Raw genomic sequence first — 16,463 nt, 5'->3', positions numbered from 1 at the left:
TATGCGTTATGTATAAGACCCAGGTGCCTATATATTTACTTTGGTTGGAGTGTGAATTTGAGTATTGAGGGCGGGATAAATTTATATTAAGATCTAGGGGGAAGTATGTCAAAAATGGTGGTAAATATTTAAGGGGAAGGGGGGAAAAAAGAATATATAAATGTACGATACAGCAGATATGTCCTGTAACCATTAATTACGTATGTCCATGCTTACCCTTATGAGGATGCTCGAGATGCAGTTAAGTCCAGCTACAATTTATGCTCCGGGTCGGGCCTTTGACGGCCATAGCTGAGTCCAAGCATCCCCAAAAATTAAAAAATACCAAATGCATGACACCACAGTTATGTTAGGCATGGGCTGATTAGTCATTAGTCCATCGAGATGTCTTATTTAAGAGGAAAGAATGGGCGATTCTAGGTGAGATGGCCCTGAAGAAAGAACCAGATGCCTGTTAAAGTTCATTAAATAGTTACCCCCACAATGAATGGGCCCGGAGCGAGAAGAGGGATCCCTGCCAAGCGGGTTGTTGGTTTCACGCGGCATGGTAGATAAGCTCGCGATCTAGTGGGCAGGATACGCATGTTGACTAGAACGGATTTGACTTTATGTGCCATGTACGAACGAGCAATTAAATGTCCCATGTACTTTGATGAAATCAATGTACTTGCTTATATGCATGAGGTAAATCACTTAATGTACTTTATACATATAATGTCCTTATTACATTAATATTATATACGTGCTTATATGCATGGGGTAGATCATTTAATGTACTTTATACATATAATGTCCTTGTTACATTAATGATATGTACGTGTTCATACATTCAAGGTGGACATAGGGTACATTGATTTGTGGATGTCCGTGGGTGGATGGTGTGCTTTTCTTGTATGGGTGTGGGTTGTTGTTGTGTGAGCTTGTGGAGTGGAAAGTCCGTGTTATATGTTTGGAAGTTTTAGCAGATTTAATACTGAGGAGGCTCTTTATATTTTTGAAGGTATATTGATAAGTATGATTGATAATGATTCAGGGAATAGTTTAAGTAGAACTTCAGCTTTGGGTGTTGATAGTGGGGCTATAGCTTCTTCCTTGAGTCTTAGGGAGGTTGGTTGTTCTCCTTCTCTGGTTTACAAGACCAGTATATTGATTATACTACAAAGACTTATCTTCATTTTAGAAGGTTGTTTTCGATGATGCTAGCTACTGGTATTATAACTAGAATGATGAGGAAATATATGATAGACGCTAGTTGTCCAATAATAATATAGGGGTGTTCAACTGGCTGGCCTCCAATTCATGTGAGTGTTAGTAGGTCGGCTACTAGAATTCAGAATATGCATTGGCTGATTGGTCGGAATATTATGCTTCGTTGCTTTGATGTGTGGAGGAGGGGCATGATTACTAGGACTAGGATTGAGAGGATTAGGGCGAGGACTCCTCCTAGTTTGTTGGGGATTGATCGTAAGATTGCGTATGCAAATAGGAAATATCATTCAGGTTTGATGTGAGGGGGAGTGTTAAGTGGATTTGCTGGGGTATAGTTGTCTGGGTCTCCGAGTAAGTCAGGTGTGAATAGTACTAGTAGTATAAGGACGAGGATTAGTAGGATGGCACCTAGGATGTCTTTAATGGTGTAGTAGGGGTGGAAGGGGATTTTGTCTGTGTCTGATGGAATTCCTGTGGGATTGTTGGATCCTGTTTCGTGGAGGAAGAGTAGGTGGACTATGGCGAGGGCTGCAATTATGAATGGGAAGATAAAGTGGAAGGCAAAGAATCGGGTGAGAGTAGCTTTGTCTACTGAAAATCCCCCTCAGATTCATTCGACTAGGTTTGTGCCAATATATGGAATTGCTGAGAGGAGATTGGTAATGACTGTTGCTCCTCAGAATGATATTTGTCCTCATGGTAAAACATAGCCCATGAATGCTGTGGCTATTGTTGCAAATAAGAGGATTACTCCAATATTTCATGTTTCTAGGAAAGTATATGATCCGTAATATAGGCCCCGTCCTACATGCATGAATAGGCAAATAAAAAATATTGATGCTCCGTTTGCGTGTATATATCGGATAATTCAGCCATAGTTTACGTCTCGGCAAATGTGGGTTACAGAGGAGAATGCTGTTGTTGTGTCAGGTGTGTAGTGTATTGCTAGAAATAGGCCTGTTAGGATTTGTAAAATTAAGCAAATGCCTAGGAGAGAGCCAAAGTTTCATCATGATGAGATATTTGATGGGGCTGGGAGATCAATAAATGCGTTGTTTACAATTTTTATTAGTGGGTGGGTTTTTCGGATGTTGGTCATTAGTGTTCTTATAGTTGAATGACAACGATGGTTTTTCATATCATTGGTCATGGTTAGATTCCATGTGAGAATGATGATAACATACATTGTATTTATTTTAAGTGTAATTTTTGTGATGGGTTTTGTGGGGTTTTCTTCAAAACCTTCACCTATTTATGGGGGGTTAGGGTTGATTGTAAGTGGCGGGGTTGGGTGTGGTATTGTATTGAATTTTGGTGGGTCTTTTTTAGGTTTAATAGTTTTTTTAATTTATTTGGGAGGTATGATGGTAGTTTTTGGTTATACGACGGCTATAGCTACTGAGCAGTATCCTGAGGTTTGAGTTTCTAATAAGGTTGTTTTAGGGGCGTTTATTACTGGTTTATTAATGGAGTTTCTTATGGTTTATTACGTGTTGAAAGATAAGGAGGTGGAAATTGTATTTAAGTTTAATGGTATGGGGGATTGAGTTATTTATGATACGGGGGATTCTGGGTTTTTCAGTGAGGAGGCTATGGGAATTGCTGCTTTATACAGTTATGGTACTTGATTGGTTATTGTTACTGGTTGATCTTTATTAATTGGTGTTGTAGTGATCATGGAAATTACTCGTGGAAATTAAGTAGGGTTGTACTAATGAGGATTGTAATTAGGAAGGAGAGAAAATATAGTTTAATTAGGCCTTTTTGGTTTGTGATTGTGGTGGATATTTTTATTTGGGCTAGTGAAATAGTTTTTGGTAAGATGGTTTCTAGTCAGATTAGGTCTAGGAGAGAGGATGCTGATTTTTGGCTTATTGTTAAGTTTATATAGGGGGTTAGGCGGTGTATAATTGTGGGATAATATCCTAATAGGTTGGAGAATTTAAATATGTTTGATGGATAGTTGAATTTTAGGTAGTGGGTTGTGTTGCTAATTTCTAGTGCTAAGATAAAGCCTAGGATTGTGACTGTTAAGGCAGTTATTTTTAGATAGTGGGGCATGGTTATTTGGGGAATTGTTATTGGGGGAATATTGTTAGAGATAATAAATCCTGCAAATAGGCTTCCAATTAATAGGCGTTTGATTGAATTAATTAGGAACGGGTTGTTTTCATTAATGTTAATAAGAGTTGGAAATCGGGGTTGTCCTAGGAGCACAAAAAAGATAATGCGGGTGCTGTAGATGGCTGTAAAGGAGGTGGCGATTAGTGTTATTAAAAGGGCTCAGGCGTTGGTATAAGACGTATTGGCGGATTCAATAATTAGGTCTTTGGAGTAAAATCCGGTGAGGAAAGGTATTCCTGTTAGTGCGAGGCTGCCAATAATAAGGGCTGTTGTGGTGAATGGCATTGCTTTGAATAAGCCTCCTATTTTTCGGATGTCTTGTTCGTTGTTTAGGCTGTGAATGATGGAGCCGGAGCATATAAATAGTATGGCTTTGAAGAAGGCATGGGTGCAGATGTGAAGAAATGCTAGGTAGGGTTGATTAATTCCGATTGTCACTATTATGAGGCCGAGTTGGCTGGATGTGGAGAAGGCGATAATTTTTTTGATGTCATTTTGGGTAAGGGCGCATATTGCTGTAAATAGTGTGGTTATAGCCCCTAGACATAGTATAATTGATTGAGCAAATTTATTGTTTTCTGTTAGTGGATAAAAGCGGATTAGTAAGAAGATGCCTGCTACTACTATTGTACTTGAGTGGAGTAGTGCTGAGACGGGTGTTGGGCCCTCTATTGCAGAGGGTAGTCATGGATGTAGGCCAAATTGTGCAGATTTTCCGGTTGCAGCTAGAATTAGTCCTATTAGGGGTAGATTTGAGTTGTTTGGGTTTAGTATAAAGATTTGTTGGAGATCTCAGGTGTTGAGATTAGTCAGGAACCATGCTATAGCTAGAATGAATCCGATGTCGCCAATGCGGTTATATAGGATTGCTTGTAGGGCTGCTGTGTTGGCGTCTGTTCGTCCATATCATCATCCGATTAGTAGGAATGATATAATTCCAACTCCCTCTCAGCCGATGAAGAGTTGAAAGAGGTTGTTTGCGGTGACAAGAATAAGTATTGTAATAAGAAATAGGAGTAAGTATTTGAAAAATTGGTTAATGTTAGGGTCTGAGTGCATATATCATATTGAGAATTCTATAATGGATCATGTAACGAATAGTGCTACTGGAACGAATATTATTGAGAAGTAGTCTATTTTAAAGCTGAGTGATAGTTTGAGGGTTTGGATGGTTAGTCAGTGTCAGTTTGAGATGATTATTTCTTGTCCTGTATGAATGAATATTATTGAGGGGATTATGCTAGTGATGAAGGCACATGAAATGGTTGTTTTTACATAGAGTGGATAATTGGTGGATTTATGGGTGTTGAAATTGATTGTTATGATGGGTACAGTTAGTAAAATTAGGGTGACTAGTGTGAGGGAGGAAAATAGGTTTATTACTTTTATTTGGAGTTGCACCAATTTTTTGGTTCCTAAGACCAATGGATAACTACCATCCTTTAAAAGTTTGAAAAAGCCATGTTATTAGACATGGAGGCATAGAATTAGCAGTTCTTGCATACTTTCTCGGTAAATAAGAAGGTGATAGGCTTCTATTATTAGATCCACAATCTAATGTTTTCTTAAACTATATTTACAGTATAGGGGACCTAGGATGATTTTTGGATTTAGAGATAGAAGTAGGAGTGGTAATATATGTAGTGATATAAGTGCATTTTCTCGTGTGAAGGAGGGTAAAACATTATTGATGTGGTGGGTGTGTTTACCTCGTTGTGTTGTGATTAGTATGTAGAGAGAATATAGAGCGGTGATTACCATATTAAGTCCTATTAGAATAATTGTGATGTTAGATCATGAAAAGGTTGATATTACTACGAATAGTTCTCCGATTAGGTTAATTGATGGGGGTAGAGCTAGGTTAGTTAGGCTTGCTAGGAGTCATCAGGCAGCTATTAGTGGAAGGAGTGTTTGTAGGCCGCGGGCTAGGATTATTGTTCGGCTGTGGATTCGTTCATAGTTGGAGTTTGCTAGGCAGAAAAGTATGGAAGATGTAAGACCATGGGCAATTATTAGGGCGGTGGCTCCCATGTAGCTTCAGGGTGTTTGAATGAGGATGGCAACAATGACAAGTGCTATGTGGCTGACGGAGGAGTATGCGATGAGTGATTTTAGGTCCGTTTGACGAAGGCAAATTGAGCTGGTTATGATTATGCCTCATAATGATAGTATAATGAATGGATATGCTATAAAGTCGGTGATTGGATTTAGGAGTAATGTGATTCGTATTATGCCATATCCTCCTAGTTTAAGTAGAATTGCTGCAAGGACCATAGAGCCTGCAATTGGAGCTTCTACATGGGCTTTGGGTAGTCAAAGGTGGAGTCCATATAGTGGTATTTTTACTATGAAAGCTATTATGCATGCCAGTCATATGAAGGTGCTGGATCAGGAGTTAGGTATTGGTTGAACTCAGTATTGGAGAATAAGGAAATTTAGTGATCCTGTTGTGTTTTGAATATAAATTAGTGCGACTAATAGGGGTAGGGATCCTGTTAGTGTATAAAACAAGAAGTAGAAACCGACGTTTAGGCGTTCTGTTTGATTTCCTCATCGAGTAATGATAATGAGTGTGGGGATTAGCGTTGCTTCAAACATGATATAGAAAAAGATTAGTTCTGTGGCAGTAAATGTTATAATCAGAAATAGTTGTAGTAGAACTAGTATTGAGATGAAGAGTTTTTTTCGGGCTAAGTTTTCTTTTGATAGGTGATGTTGGCTAGCTATAAGTATTAGGGGTAGAAGTCATATGGTTAGGATTAGTAGTGGTGTAGATAAGGAGTCGGAGAAAAAAGTTAATGAGAAGTTGAGGCTATTATCACCGAATTGATTCAGGAGGAGAAGGCTTGTAAGGCTAATTAGCAAGCTATGAAGTGTGGTGTTAATTCAAATTATATTATTTTTTGATAATCAGGTCAAGGGTATAAGTATTATTGTGGGGATAATATATTTTAGCATCGTAGAAGGTTAAGGTTTTGTACGTAGTCGGTACCATATGTATTTGATACCATTACTAGTAGGGACAGACCTAGTGCTGCTTCGCAAGCTGCGAAAACTAATAAAATAATGGGCATTATACTGGCTAAGGTGAAATGTGAGTTTAGGATTATTAGGGTGGCTAAAATAAATAGGGATAATATTATTCCTTCTAGGCATAGGAGGGAGGATATTAGGTGGGATCGATATATTAGTAGTCCTGTGAGGGATACTGTGAATGCCATTATAATGTTTATGTACACGAGGGACATTTGGTAGTTATGAGCTTAATCATAATCTAATGAGTCGAAATCATTTATTTTGTTTTAAACTAAATACCATATTCGGTTCATTCGAGTCCTTTCTGAGTCCATTCGTAGGCTAGGCTTACGGCTAGTAGAAAGATTAGGAGAAGAGCTATGGTGAGTATTGTGTTTAGGTTAGTTGTTTGTGAGGCTCATGGTAACGGTAGGAGTAGTGCAATCTCTAGGTCGAAAAGAAGAAATGTGATGGCTACTAGAAAGAATTTTATGGAGAAGGGAAGGCGAGCAGATCCTATGGGGTCAAATCCGCATTCGTACGGGCTTGTTTTTTCTGAATACACGTTCAGTTGGGGAAGTCAGAATGCGATGGTTACGAGTAATGTAGCTAGTGTGAAGTTAGTTAGGAGGGTAATTATAAGGTTTATTGTTCTTTTTCGGATTAAACCGAAACTAACTGATTGGAAGTCAGTTGTACTAATTAATACTAAAAGGACATGAGCCTCATCAGTAGATGGATACATAGAGGAAAAGTCATACTACATCTACGAAGTGTCAGTATCAGGCAGCGGCTTCGAAACCGAAATGGTGACTAGAGGTGAAATGGAATTTTAGTTGGCGAAAGAAGCAGACAATTAGAAAGGTGGATCCGATGATGACATGGAGGCCATGGAATCCTGTGGCTACGAAGAAGGTTGAACCGTAAACCCCATCTGAGATTGTAAAGGGTGCTTCATAATATTCTGATGCCTGTAGTAGTGTAAAGTACACGCCTAGTGCGATGGTAATGAATAAGGCTTGTAACATGTGGTAACGATTTCCTTCTATGAGGCTATGGTGAGCTCAGGTAATAGATACTCCTGAGGCTAGGAGGACAGAGGTGTTGAGTAGTGGAACTTCTAAGGGATTAAGTGGGTGAATGCCTGTTGGAGGTCAGCAGCCGCCTAGTTCGGGTGTGGGGGCAAGACTTGAGTGGTAGAAGGCTCAGAAAAATCCGGTGAAGAATAGAACTTCGGAGATAATGAAAAGAATCATCCCGTAACGAAGGCCTTTTTGGACAACTGGAGTATGGTGGCCTTGAAAGGTGCTTTCTCGAATCACATCTCGTCATCACTGGTATATTGTAAGTATATTTGTTGTTAGGCCCAGAATTAGTAGAGCTGTTGAGTTGAAGTGAAATCATATGATGAGGCCAGATGTTATTAGAAGGGCAGATAATGCTCCTGTGAGGGGTCAGGGGCTTGGGTTTACTATGTGATAAGCGTGGGTTTGGTGTGTCATTATGTGTTATCATGCAGGTATAAGCTGACTAGAAGGGTAAATACATAGGCTTGAATTATAGCCACTGCGAACTCGAGGATTGTTAATAGAATTAGGATAATGAACGTGATGAGTGCTGTTGTGATGTTAATGTTTATTAGTGCAAGGGTGGCTCCTCCAATTAGGTGAATTAGTAAGTGTCCTGCTGTGATGTTGGCTGTTAATCGTACGGCAAGGGCTACTGGTTGAATAAATAGGCTAATGGTTTCAATAATTACTAGTATTGGGATCAGAGGAGTGGGTGTTCCTTGTGGTAGGAAATGGGCGAGTGAAGCTTTAGTTTTGTTGCGGAAGCCTGTAATTACAGCCCCTGCTCATAAAGGAATAGCCATGCCTAGATTTATTGATAGTTGTGTAGTTGGTGTGAATGAGTGGGGTAGGAGGCCTAGTAGGTTTGTGGACCCAATAAATAAAATCAGGGACATTAGTATTAATGTTCATGTTTGTCCTTTGGTGTTGTGAATACTTATTATTTGTTTTGATACGAGTTGAAGAATTCACTGTTGGAGGGAGATGAGGCGGTTGTTAATTAGTCGGTTTGATGTGGGGAATAGTAGGCTAGGGAATAAAACAATAAGGGTAACGAGGGGGAGACCTAATATTATAGGGGTAATAAAAGAGGCAAATAGATTTTCGTTCATTTTGTTTCTCAGGGGGTATTTTGTTTTGGTGCTTTTGTTGTTATTAATTCTGGGTTGTGGTAGAAGTTGTGTTTTGAGATTTTTAGTTGGAAAATGATGAATAGGACTAAAAATATTGATATAATTATTGTAAGTCACGTTGATGTGTCTAGTTGTGGCATATCATCAAGGAGAATATAATATTCTCAGTCTTTAACTTAAAAGGTTAACGCTGGGGTAGCTTCTTGATGATTTTATAGTATTGATGCGGATCATTTTTCAAAATATTTTAATGGGACTAGTTCGAGAACGATTGGCATAAAACTGTGATTTGATCCGCAGATTTCTGAGCATTGACCGTAGAATAGGCCTGGACGAGTTGACATAAGAGTTGTTTGATTTAAACGACCTGGAATTGCGTCTGTTTTTAGTCCTAGAGAAGGGACTGCTCATGAGTGTAGGACATCTTCGGAAGAGATTAGTATTCGGATTGTTATTTCCATGGGTAATACAACTCGGTTATCTACTTCTAGTAAACGGAGTTCTCCTGGTTGTAATTCTGATGTTGGGATTATATAGGAATCAAAGCTCAGATCTTCATAATCTGTATATTCATAGCTTCAGTATCATTGGTGTCCTATGGTCTTTACTGTGAGAGATGGATTGTTGATTTCATCTATTATGTATAGGATTCGCAAGGATGGGAGAGCAATCATGATTAGAATGATGGCTGGTAGGATAGTTCAGATTGTTTCTACTTCTTGCGCGTCTATGGTACTGGTATGAGTCAATTTTGTTGTTAATATTAGTGAAATAATGTAAAGTACTAGAGAGCTAATTAGAAAAACGATTATTAATGTATGGTCGTGAAAGTGTAGAAGTTCTTCCATGATAGGTGATGTTGCGTCTTGAAAGCCTAGTTGTATGGGATATGCCATATGAGATGTACGGGATTTTCACCTGTAATTTAATCTTGACAAGGTTATGTAATGTTTTACTAACATCTCGTTTATTGAGAGAGTCATAGTGGCTATGGTGTTGGCTTGAAACCAATAATAGGGGGTTCGATTCCTTCCTTTCTTATTTTAGGTTAACATATGTGGGTTCTTCAAATGTGTGATATGGTGGAGGACATCCGTTTAGTCATTCTAGATTTGTTGTGGTTAGGTCTACGGTTAGGACTTCTCGTTTAGATGCAAATGCTTCCCAGATGATGAAAATCATTAGTATCACTGCTGTTAATGAAATAAATGAGCCTATAGATGAAATAGTATTTCATATTGTATATGCGTCTGGATAATCAGAGTATCGTCGTGGTATACCGGATAATCCTAGGAAATGTTGCGGAAAAAAAGTCATGTTAACGCCTACAAATATAATTACAAAGTGGATTTTGGCTCACGTGTCATTAAGGGTGTAGCCTGAGAATAGAGGGAATCAATGTACGAATCCTCCTATAATAGCGAATACAGCTCCTATTGACAATACATAGTGGAAATGTGCTACTACATAATATGTGTCATGGAGAACAATGTCAAGGGAGGAGTTGGCTAGAACAATTCCAGTTAAGCCTCCGACTGTGAAAAGGAAGATGAAACCTAGGGCTCATATTATAGCAGGGGATCATTTGATATTACCTCCATGAAGTGTTGCTAGTCAACTAAATACTTTTACTCCTGTTGGGATAGCAATAATTATAGTAGCTGACGTGAAGTAAGCCCGTGTATCGACATCTATTCCGACTGTGAACATATGATGGGCTCATACAATAAATCCTAGAAACCCAATTGATATTATGGCTCATACTATTCCTATATATCCAAATGGTTCTTTTTTTCCTGAATAGTAGGTCACGATATGAGAGATTATTCCAAATCCAGGTAAAATAAGAATATATACCTCAGGGTGCCCAAAGAATCAGAATAGGTGTTGATACAGGATAGGGTCTCCTCCTCCTGCTGGGTCAAAAAAGGTTGTATTTAGGTTCCGGTCCGTTAGTAATATTGTGATGCCAGCTGCTAATACAGGAAGTGAGAGAAGGAGCAGTACGGCGGTAATTAGTACAGATCATACAAACAAGGGGGTTTGATACTGTGATATTGCAGGGGGTTTTATGTTAATAATAGTTGTAATAAAATTAATGGCTCCTAGAATTGAGGAGACGCCTGCCAGGTGTAGGGAGAAGATAGTTAGATCTACTGAGGCTCCTGCATGGGCTAGGTTGCCTGCTAGAGGAGGGTATACGGTTCAACCTGTTCCTGCTCCGGCCTCGACCATAGAGGATGCTAGGAGTAACAGAAAAGATGGGGGAAGAAGTCAAAAACTTATGTTGTTTATCCGAGGAAATGCTATATCAGGGGCTCCAATTATTAGGGGAACTAGTCAGTTGCCGAATCCACCAATCATAATAGGCATTACTATAAAGAAAATTATTACGAATGCATGTGCAGTTACGATTACATTGTAGATTTGGTCATCTCCAAGTAGAGTTCCTGGTTGGCCTAGTTCAGCGCGAATTAGTAGGCTTAAGGCGGTTCCTACTATGCCAGCTCAGGCACCGAATAGAAGGTAAAGGGTGCCGATATCTTTGTGGTTAGTTGAAAATAATCAGCGGTTGATGAACATGGGTAGAATGGCTGAGTAAAGCAATAGACTGTAAATCTAAGAACAGAGGTTAAATTCCTCTTTTTACCAGGTCCTGTAGTGAATTAACATATTGAATTGCAAATTCAAAGAAGCAGCTTCAAACTCTGCCGGGGCTTCTCCCGCCTTTTTTTTCTCGCGGCGGGAGAAGTAGATTGAAGCCAGTTGTTTAGGGTATTTAGCTGTTAACTAAAGTTTCGTGGGGGTGGAGCCCACCAATCTAGTGAGGATTTAGCTTAATTAAAGTGGTTGATTTGCATTCAATTGATGTAAGATGTAGTCTTGCAGTCCTTATCAGGAATTAAGTAAATTATACTTGCTTAGGGCTTTGAAGGCTCTTGGTCTGTTTAACCTAAATTCCTATTCTAGAATTGAGAGAATTGGTGTTAGTGGCAGTAGTATGGTGGATAATACGGTTATTGTTGGTAGAAGGGTCATTCGTTTTGTGGTTGGGAATTGTCATTTTATTTTTATATTGTTTGTGGAGGGAAATATTGTGAGCGCGGTGGAATATGTAAGTCGTATATAAAAATATAGATTTAGTAGTGCTGTAATTGCTATGAGGGTGGGTAAAATAATACTGTCATTTTTTGTTATTTCTTGGATAATTATTCATTTTGGTATAAATCCTGATAGTGGGGGGAGTCCTCCTATTGATAGGAGGGTAATGAGGACTAGAATAGTTATAATGGGTGCTTTATTTCATGTGTGTGATAATGATAGGGTGGTTGTGGTTGAGTTGGCTATAAATAGTGTGAATATGGTGAAGGTTATAATAATATAAATAATTAGGTTTAATAGTGTTATGGTGGGGTTATATAGTAGAACTGCTGTTATTCAGCCTATGTGGGCAATTGATGAGTAAGCTATAATTTTTCGTAGTTGGGTTTGGTTTAGTCCTCCTCAGCCTCCAATTGTAATGGATAAAATTGATAGGGTTAGGATTAGGTTTAGATTGATGGATGGAAGGATCTGGTAGAGTACTGATATGGGTGCTAGTTTTTGTCATGTGAGTAAGATTAGGCCTGAGGATAGGGGGATGCCTTGTGTTACTTCTGGGACTCAAAAGTGGAATGGGGCCATGCCTAGTTTTATAGCGAGGGCTGTTGTTATGAGTATGGAGGCTATTGGATTAAATAGTTTTATTACGGTTCATTGGCCTGAGAATATTAAGTTAATGATGATGGCTATTATTAGTAGTATTGAGGCTGTTGATTGAGTTAGGAAATATTTGGTTGATGCTTCTGTGGCTCGTGGGCTGTGCTTTTTTATTATAATAGGAATGATGGCAAGTATATTTATTTCAAATCCAATTCAGATAAGCAGTCAGTGGGTGCTAATCATGACAATAATGGTTCCAAGTATGACGGTTATTAGAATAATAATAAAAATAGTTGGATTTATTAGTACGGGAAGGATATAAACCAACATTTTCGGGGTATGGGCCCGATAGCTTAATTAGCTGACCTTACTATTAGAATTTGGTGTAATTGGGAGCACGAAGAGTTTTGGATTCTTAGGAGTAGGTTCAATTCCTATAGTTCTAGAAATAAGAGGATTTAAACCTCTATTATTTACTCTATCAAAGTAACTCTTTTGTCAGACATATTTCTTATGTTTGTGGGGGGATGCTTGATAGGAGAATAGGTAGTGATACGTGTCATATGCATAGGGCTAGTGTTAGGGGTAGGAAATTTTTTCATAGTAAGTGTATTAGTTGGTCATAGCGGAATCGGGGGTAGGATGCTCGGATTCATAGGAAAGTAATTGTGAGCAGTAGTGATTTGATGGTAAAATTGATTGTATAAAGTTCTGGTATATATGGGTTGTGAAATGCTCCTAGGAAGAGGGTTGTTGTGAAGATATTTATTATGATAATATTAGCATATTCTGCTATAAAGAATAGGGCAAATGGTCCGGCGGCATATTCTACGTTAAAGCCTGATACTAGTTCAGATTCTCCTTCGGTGAGGTCAAATGGCGCTCGGTTTGTTTCTGCTAGTGTTGAGATAAATCATATTATTGCTAGGGGTCATGCTGGAAAGATTAGTCATACTTGTTCTTGTGTAATGATTAGTGTAGAGAGGGTAAAGGATCCATTTATTAGTAGAACTGATAGTAAAATAATTGCCAGTGTTACTTCATAAGAGATTGTTTGTGCTACTGCCCGTAGGGCTCCAATGAGGGCATATTTTGAGTTGGAGGCTCAGCCTGATCAGAGAATTGAGTATACGGCTAGACTTGATATGGCTAATATGAAGAGGACTCCTAAGTTTATGTTGATGAGGGGATAGGGTATGGGTAGGGGGATTCATATGGTTAAGGCTAGGGTTAGTGCTAGGATGGGGGCTAAAATGAATATTGAGGTTGAGGATGTGGCGGGTCGTAGGGGTTCTTTGATGAAGAGTTTAATTGCGTCGGCGATGGGTTGGAGTAAGCCGTATGGTCCTACAACATTTGGGCCTTTTCGAAATTGTATATAACCTAGGACTTTTCGTTCCACTAGTGTAAGAAAAGCTACAGCTAGGAGAATGGGGATAATGAGTGTTAGAACATTAATTATAAACATTTTGTTAAGGAGAGGATTTGAATCTCTGAGTATAAAGGTTTAAGTTTTACGCAATTACCGGGCTCTGCCACCTTAACTGGGCCCTTTTCTAGGGCAGGTTTTGTTGTGAAATTAATTGAGATAAAGTCATTAATTGGTTTAAGGCGCTTTGTTAAAGTTGGCCTTATTTCTCTTGTCCTTTCGTACTGGGAGAAATACATAACAGATAGAAACCGACCTGGATTACTCCGGTCTGAACTCAGATCACGTAGGACTTTAATCGTTGAACAAACGAACCTTTGATAGCGGTTGCACCATCGGGGTGTCCTGATCCAACATCGAGGTCGTAAACCCTATTGTCGATATGGACTCTTGAATAGGATTGCGCTGTTATCCCTAGGGTAACTTGTTCCGTTGATCAAGTTTTTGGATCAATAAGCGATGGTTTGGTTTGACTTGTTAGTCTAGTCTTTAAAATCGCTCGGAGGATTTTCTGTTCTCCGAGGTCACCCCAACCGAAACTGCTAATCCATGAGGAGTGTTGTTATCCCTTGGTGGTTGAATTTATTTTCCTTGGATTAGTTAGTTAAAGCTCCATAGGGTCTTCTCGTCTTGTTGATTTATCCCCGCCTCTTCACGGGGAGGTCAATTTCACTGATTGGAAGTAAGAGACAGTAAAACCCTCGTGTGGCCATTCATACAAGTCCTTATTTAGAGAACAAATGATTATGCTACCTTTGCACGGTCAGAATACCGCGGCCGTTTAACGTTTAGTCACTGGGCAGGCAGTGCCTCCAATACTGGGGATGCTGGAGGTGATGTTTTTGGTAAACAGGCGGGGTTTGTGTTTGCCGAGTTCCTTTTACTTCTTTGAATCTTTCCTAGGTGCACTCCTGTGTTGGGTTAACAGTATAAGTAATAAATCATTTATTGTTGGATTGTTTTTATTTACTGTTAACGGTCAGGGTATTATCAGTTACTGACTTAAACTTGTGCGAGGAGAAAATATTTCTTGTTACTCATATTAACATTATTGCTTCTATTTAATAATAGAATAGTCCAGTATTAAATCTAGGAGTTGGCTATATTATTGCTGGGATTAATGTTATTATTATTGTTGAGCTTTAACGCTTTCTTAATTGATGGCTGCTTTTAGGCCTACTATGGTGTTTTTAGATCTTACTCTCTAGTGAAGGTTGTACCCATTTCTAAAAGGCTGTACCTTTTTAGACTAACTTTTAAAAATACAGTGGGATTTATTTGTGTTTTTGGTATCTTTAAAGCTGAACTAAAATTCATTTTCTGGACAACCAGCTATCACCAGGCTCGTTAGGCATGTCACCTCTACTTATAGATCTTCTCACTATTTTGCCACATAGATGAGTTGGTTCAAGTAAACTGTCTATAAGTAGCTCGTCTGGTTTCGGGTTACTTAGCTAAAATTCGTTTTGTTAAGTTTTTTGCTCGTTAATTCATTATGCAAAAGGTACAAGGATTAATCTTTGCTTTTTTGTACTTTGATTTTTTTCTTTCATCATTCCCTTACGGTACTTTCTCTATAGCGCCGTGTTTAGAATTTCTATCTCCTATACTTTAATTAGGATAAATGTTTTATTTTAATTAATTTAGTTATTTAAACTGAAGAGTGGGAGGTTTTGGGCTAGGTATAGTTCAAGATATTCATAATATGTAAAATCTTCTAGGTGTAAACTAGATGCTTTGATTAAGCTATATCTTGGTTTGTCCAAGCACACTTTCCAGTATGCTTACCTTGTTACGACTTGTCTCCTCTCGTATGGTTAATATATAAATAGGTTTAAGTATATCATATTTACTTGAGGAGGGTGACGGGCGGTGTGTGCGTGCTTCATGGCCTAATTCAACTAAGCACTCTATTCTTAGTTTACTGCTAAATCCTCCTTTGGCTATTAATTTCATAATGGCTTTCGTATTAAATTTTCTTGAGTAGAAAATGTAGCCCATTTCTTCCCACTCCATAGGTTACACCTTGACCTAACGTCTTTATGTATTATTATTGAGCTTACTTTTGTTCCTTTTTTAGGGTTTGCTGAAGATGGCGGTATATAGACTGTATTAGCAAGGATTGGTGAGGTTTATCGGGGTTTATCGATTATAGAACAGGCTCCTCTAGAAGGGTATAAAGCACCGCCAAGTCCTTTGAGTTTCGGGCTGTTGCCGGTAGTACTCTGGCGAATAATTTTGTTTTTATAATTATTTGTGTTTAGGGCTAAGCATAGTGGGGTATCTAATCCCAGTTTGGGTCTTAGCTATAGTGTATCAGCTGTTATAGGGTTATTTTCATCATTTATTTTTGCTATAATTATGGCTTTTTACAGTTTAATTAAAATTTAACTCTATTTGATATGGTGCTTTAACACGCTTTACGCCGTACTCCTGTTAGCTTGGGTCAATCGTATGACCGCGGTGGCTGGCACGAGATTTACCAACCCTAGTCAATATGGCTTAGTCAAACTTTCGTTTATGGCTTAATTTTTGTTACTGCTGTCTCCCGTGGGGGTGTGGTTAAGCAAGGCGTTGTGAGCTACAGGGGTGTGTGCTTGATACCTGCTCCTTTTAGTCCTGTGTGATTTGAAGGGCGTTACTCACCGGGGCGTGGATGCTTGCATGTATAAGTCTATTGAAAGTTAACAGGAAGGCTGGGACCAAACCTATATGTTCATGGAGTCAGTAGACTCGTCTAGGCATTTTCAGTGCCTTGCTTTAAGTTTAAGCTACATTAAC

General features: G+C 38.8%; 13 protein-coding genes across 13 annotated transcripts, besides 25 other annotated features; 1 reads left to right on the top strand and 12 right to left on the bottom strand. All coding sequences in view use genetic code 2, as the record gives it.

Annotated features, from left to right (window-relative positions):
• Positions 1 to 1,030: 1,030 nt before the first annotated feature.
• Positions 1,031 to 1,096, top strand: a tRNA (tRNA-Pro).
• Positions 1,096 to 1,165, bottom strand: a tRNA (tRNA-Thr).
• A 3-nt stretch (positions 1,166 to 1,168) lies between these two features.
• On the bottom strand, positions 1,169 to 2,308 carry CYTB (cytochrome b). Its single transcript has one exon. The coding sequence runs from the start codon at positions 2,306 to 2,308 to the stop codon at positions 1,169 to 1,171; it is 1,140 nt and encodes a 379-aa protein (YP_004769596.1).
• Positions 2,309 to 2,312: 4 nt separating this feature from the next.
• Positions 2,313 to 2,381, top strand: a tRNA (tRNA-Glu).
• Positions 2,382 to 2,909, top strand: ND6 (NADH dehydrogenase subunit 6). The gene has a single exon. It carries the CDS (start codon positions 2,382 to 2,384, stop codon positions 2,907 to 2,909), a length of 528 nt encoding a protein of 175 aa, YP_004769595.1.
• Positions 2,893 to 4,713, bottom strand: ND5 (NADH dehydrogenase subunit 5). The gene has a single exon. It carries the CDS (start codon positions 4,711 to 4,713, stop codon positions 2,893 to 2,895), a length of 1,821 nt encoding a protein of 606 aa, YP_004769594.1.
• Positions 4,714 to 4,783, bottom strand: a tRNA (tRNA-Leu).
• A 1-nt stretch (position 4,784) lies between these two features.
• Positions 4,785 to 4,844, bottom strand: a tRNA (tRNA-Ser).
• Positions 4,845 to 4,913, bottom strand: a tRNA (tRNA-His).
• Positions 4,914 to 6,291, bottom strand: ND4 (NADH dehydrogenase subunit 4). The gene has a single exon. A coding segment is annotated over exon 1 (1,378 nt).
• ND4L (NADH dehydrogenase subunit 4L) lies at positions 6,285 to 6,581 on the bottom strand. Its single transcript has one exon. It carries the CDS (start codon positions 6,579 to 6,581, stop codon positions 6,285 to 6,287), a length of 297 nt encoding a protein of 98 aa, YP_004769592.1.
• Positions 6,582 to 6,650, bottom strand: a tRNA (tRNA-Arg).
• A 1-nt stretch (position 6,651) lies between these two features.
• ND3 (NADH dehydrogenase subunit 3) lies at positions 6,652 to 6,997 on the bottom strand. The gene has a single exon. A coding segment is annotated over exon 1 (346 nt).
• Positions 6,998 to 7,066, bottom strand: a tRNA (tRNA-Gly).
• Positions 7,067 to 7,850, bottom strand: COX3 (cytochrome c oxidase subunit III). Its single transcript has one exon. A coding segment is annotated over exon 1 (784 nt).
• ATP6 (ATP synthase F0 subunit 6) lies at positions 7,850 to 8,530 on the bottom strand. The gene has a single exon. It carries the CDS (start codon positions 8,528 to 8,530, stop codon positions 7,850 to 7,852), a length of 681 nt encoding a protein of 226 aa, YP_004769589.1.
• ATP8 (ATP synthase F0 subunit 8) lies at positions 8,491 to 8,691 on the bottom strand. Its single transcript has one exon. The coding sequence runs from the start codon at positions 8,689 to 8,691 to the stop codon at positions 8,491 to 8,493; it is 201 nt and encodes a 66-aa protein (YP_004769588.1).
• Position 8,692: 1 nt separating this feature from the next.
• Positions 8,693 to 8,760, bottom strand: a tRNA (tRNA-Lys).
• A 3-nt stretch (positions 8,761 to 8,763) lies between these two features.
• Positions 8,764 to 9,447, bottom strand: COX2 (cytochrome c oxidase subunit II). The gene has a single exon. It carries the CDS (start codon positions 9,445 to 9,447, stop codon positions 8,764 to 8,766), a length of 684 nt encoding a protein of 227 aa, YP_004769587.1.
• Position 9,448: 1 nt separating this feature from the next.
• Positions 9,449 to 9,516, bottom strand: a tRNA (tRNA-Asp).
• Positions 9,517 to 9,521: 5 nt separating this feature from the next.
• Positions 9,522 to 9,592, top strand: a tRNA (tRNA-Ser).
• COX1 (cytochrome c oxidase subunit I) lies at positions 9,590 to 11,134 on the bottom strand. Its single transcript has one exon. It carries the CDS (start codon positions 11,132 to 11,134, stop codon positions 9,590 to 9,592), a length of 1,545 nt encoding a protein of 514 aa, YP_004769586.1.
• Position 11,135: 1 nt separating this feature from the next.
• Positions 11,136 to 11,203, top strand: a tRNA (tRNA-Tyr).
• Positions 11,204 to 11,271, top strand: a tRNA (tRNA-Cys).
• Positions 11,272 to 11,303: an origin of replication (L-strand).
• Positions 11,304 to 11,376, top strand: a tRNA (tRNA-Asn).
• A 1-nt stretch (position 11,377) lies between these two features.
• Positions 11,378 to 11,446, top strand: a tRNA (tRNA-Ala).
• A 1-nt stretch (position 11,447) lies between these two features.
• Positions 11,448 to 11,514, bottom strand: a tRNA (tRNA-Trp).
• Positions 11,515 to 12,556, bottom strand: ND2 (NADH dehydrogenase subunit 2). The gene has a single exon. A coding segment is annotated over exon 1 (1,042 nt).
• Positions 12,557 to 12,625, bottom strand: a tRNA (tRNA-Met).
• Positions 12,626 to 12,627: 2 nt separating this feature from the next.
• Positions 12,628 to 12,699, top strand: a tRNA (tRNA-Gln).
• Positions 12,697 to 12,765, bottom strand: a tRNA (tRNA-Ile).
• ND1 (NADH dehydrogenase subunit 1) lies at positions 12,766 to 13,721 on the bottom strand. The gene has a single exon. A coding segment is annotated over exon 1 (956 nt).
• Positions 13,722 to 13,723: 2 nt separating this feature from the next.
• Positions 13,724 to 13,798, bottom strand: a tRNA (tRNA-Leu).
• A 400-nt stretch (positions 13,799 to 14,198) lies between these two features.
• Positions 14,199 to 15,371, bottom strand: an rRNA (l-rRNA).
• Positions 15,372 to 15,438, bottom strand: a tRNA (tRNA-Val).
• Positions 15,439 to 16,395, bottom strand: an rRNA (s-rRNA).
• Positions 16,396 to 16,463, bottom strand: a tRNA (tRNA-Phe).

Source organism: Ovis canadensis, mitochondrion, assembly GCF_042477335.2.
Source record: "Ovis canadensis mitochondrion, complete genome".
In the NCBI taxonomy this organism is placed as follows: domain Eukaryota; kingdom Metazoa; phylum Chordata; class Mammalia; order Artiodactyla; family Bovidae; genus Ovis; species Ovis canadensis.
The sequence above is the reverse complement of the archived record's forward strand: the minus strand, read 5'-3'. Positions and strand labels throughout refer to the sequence as shown.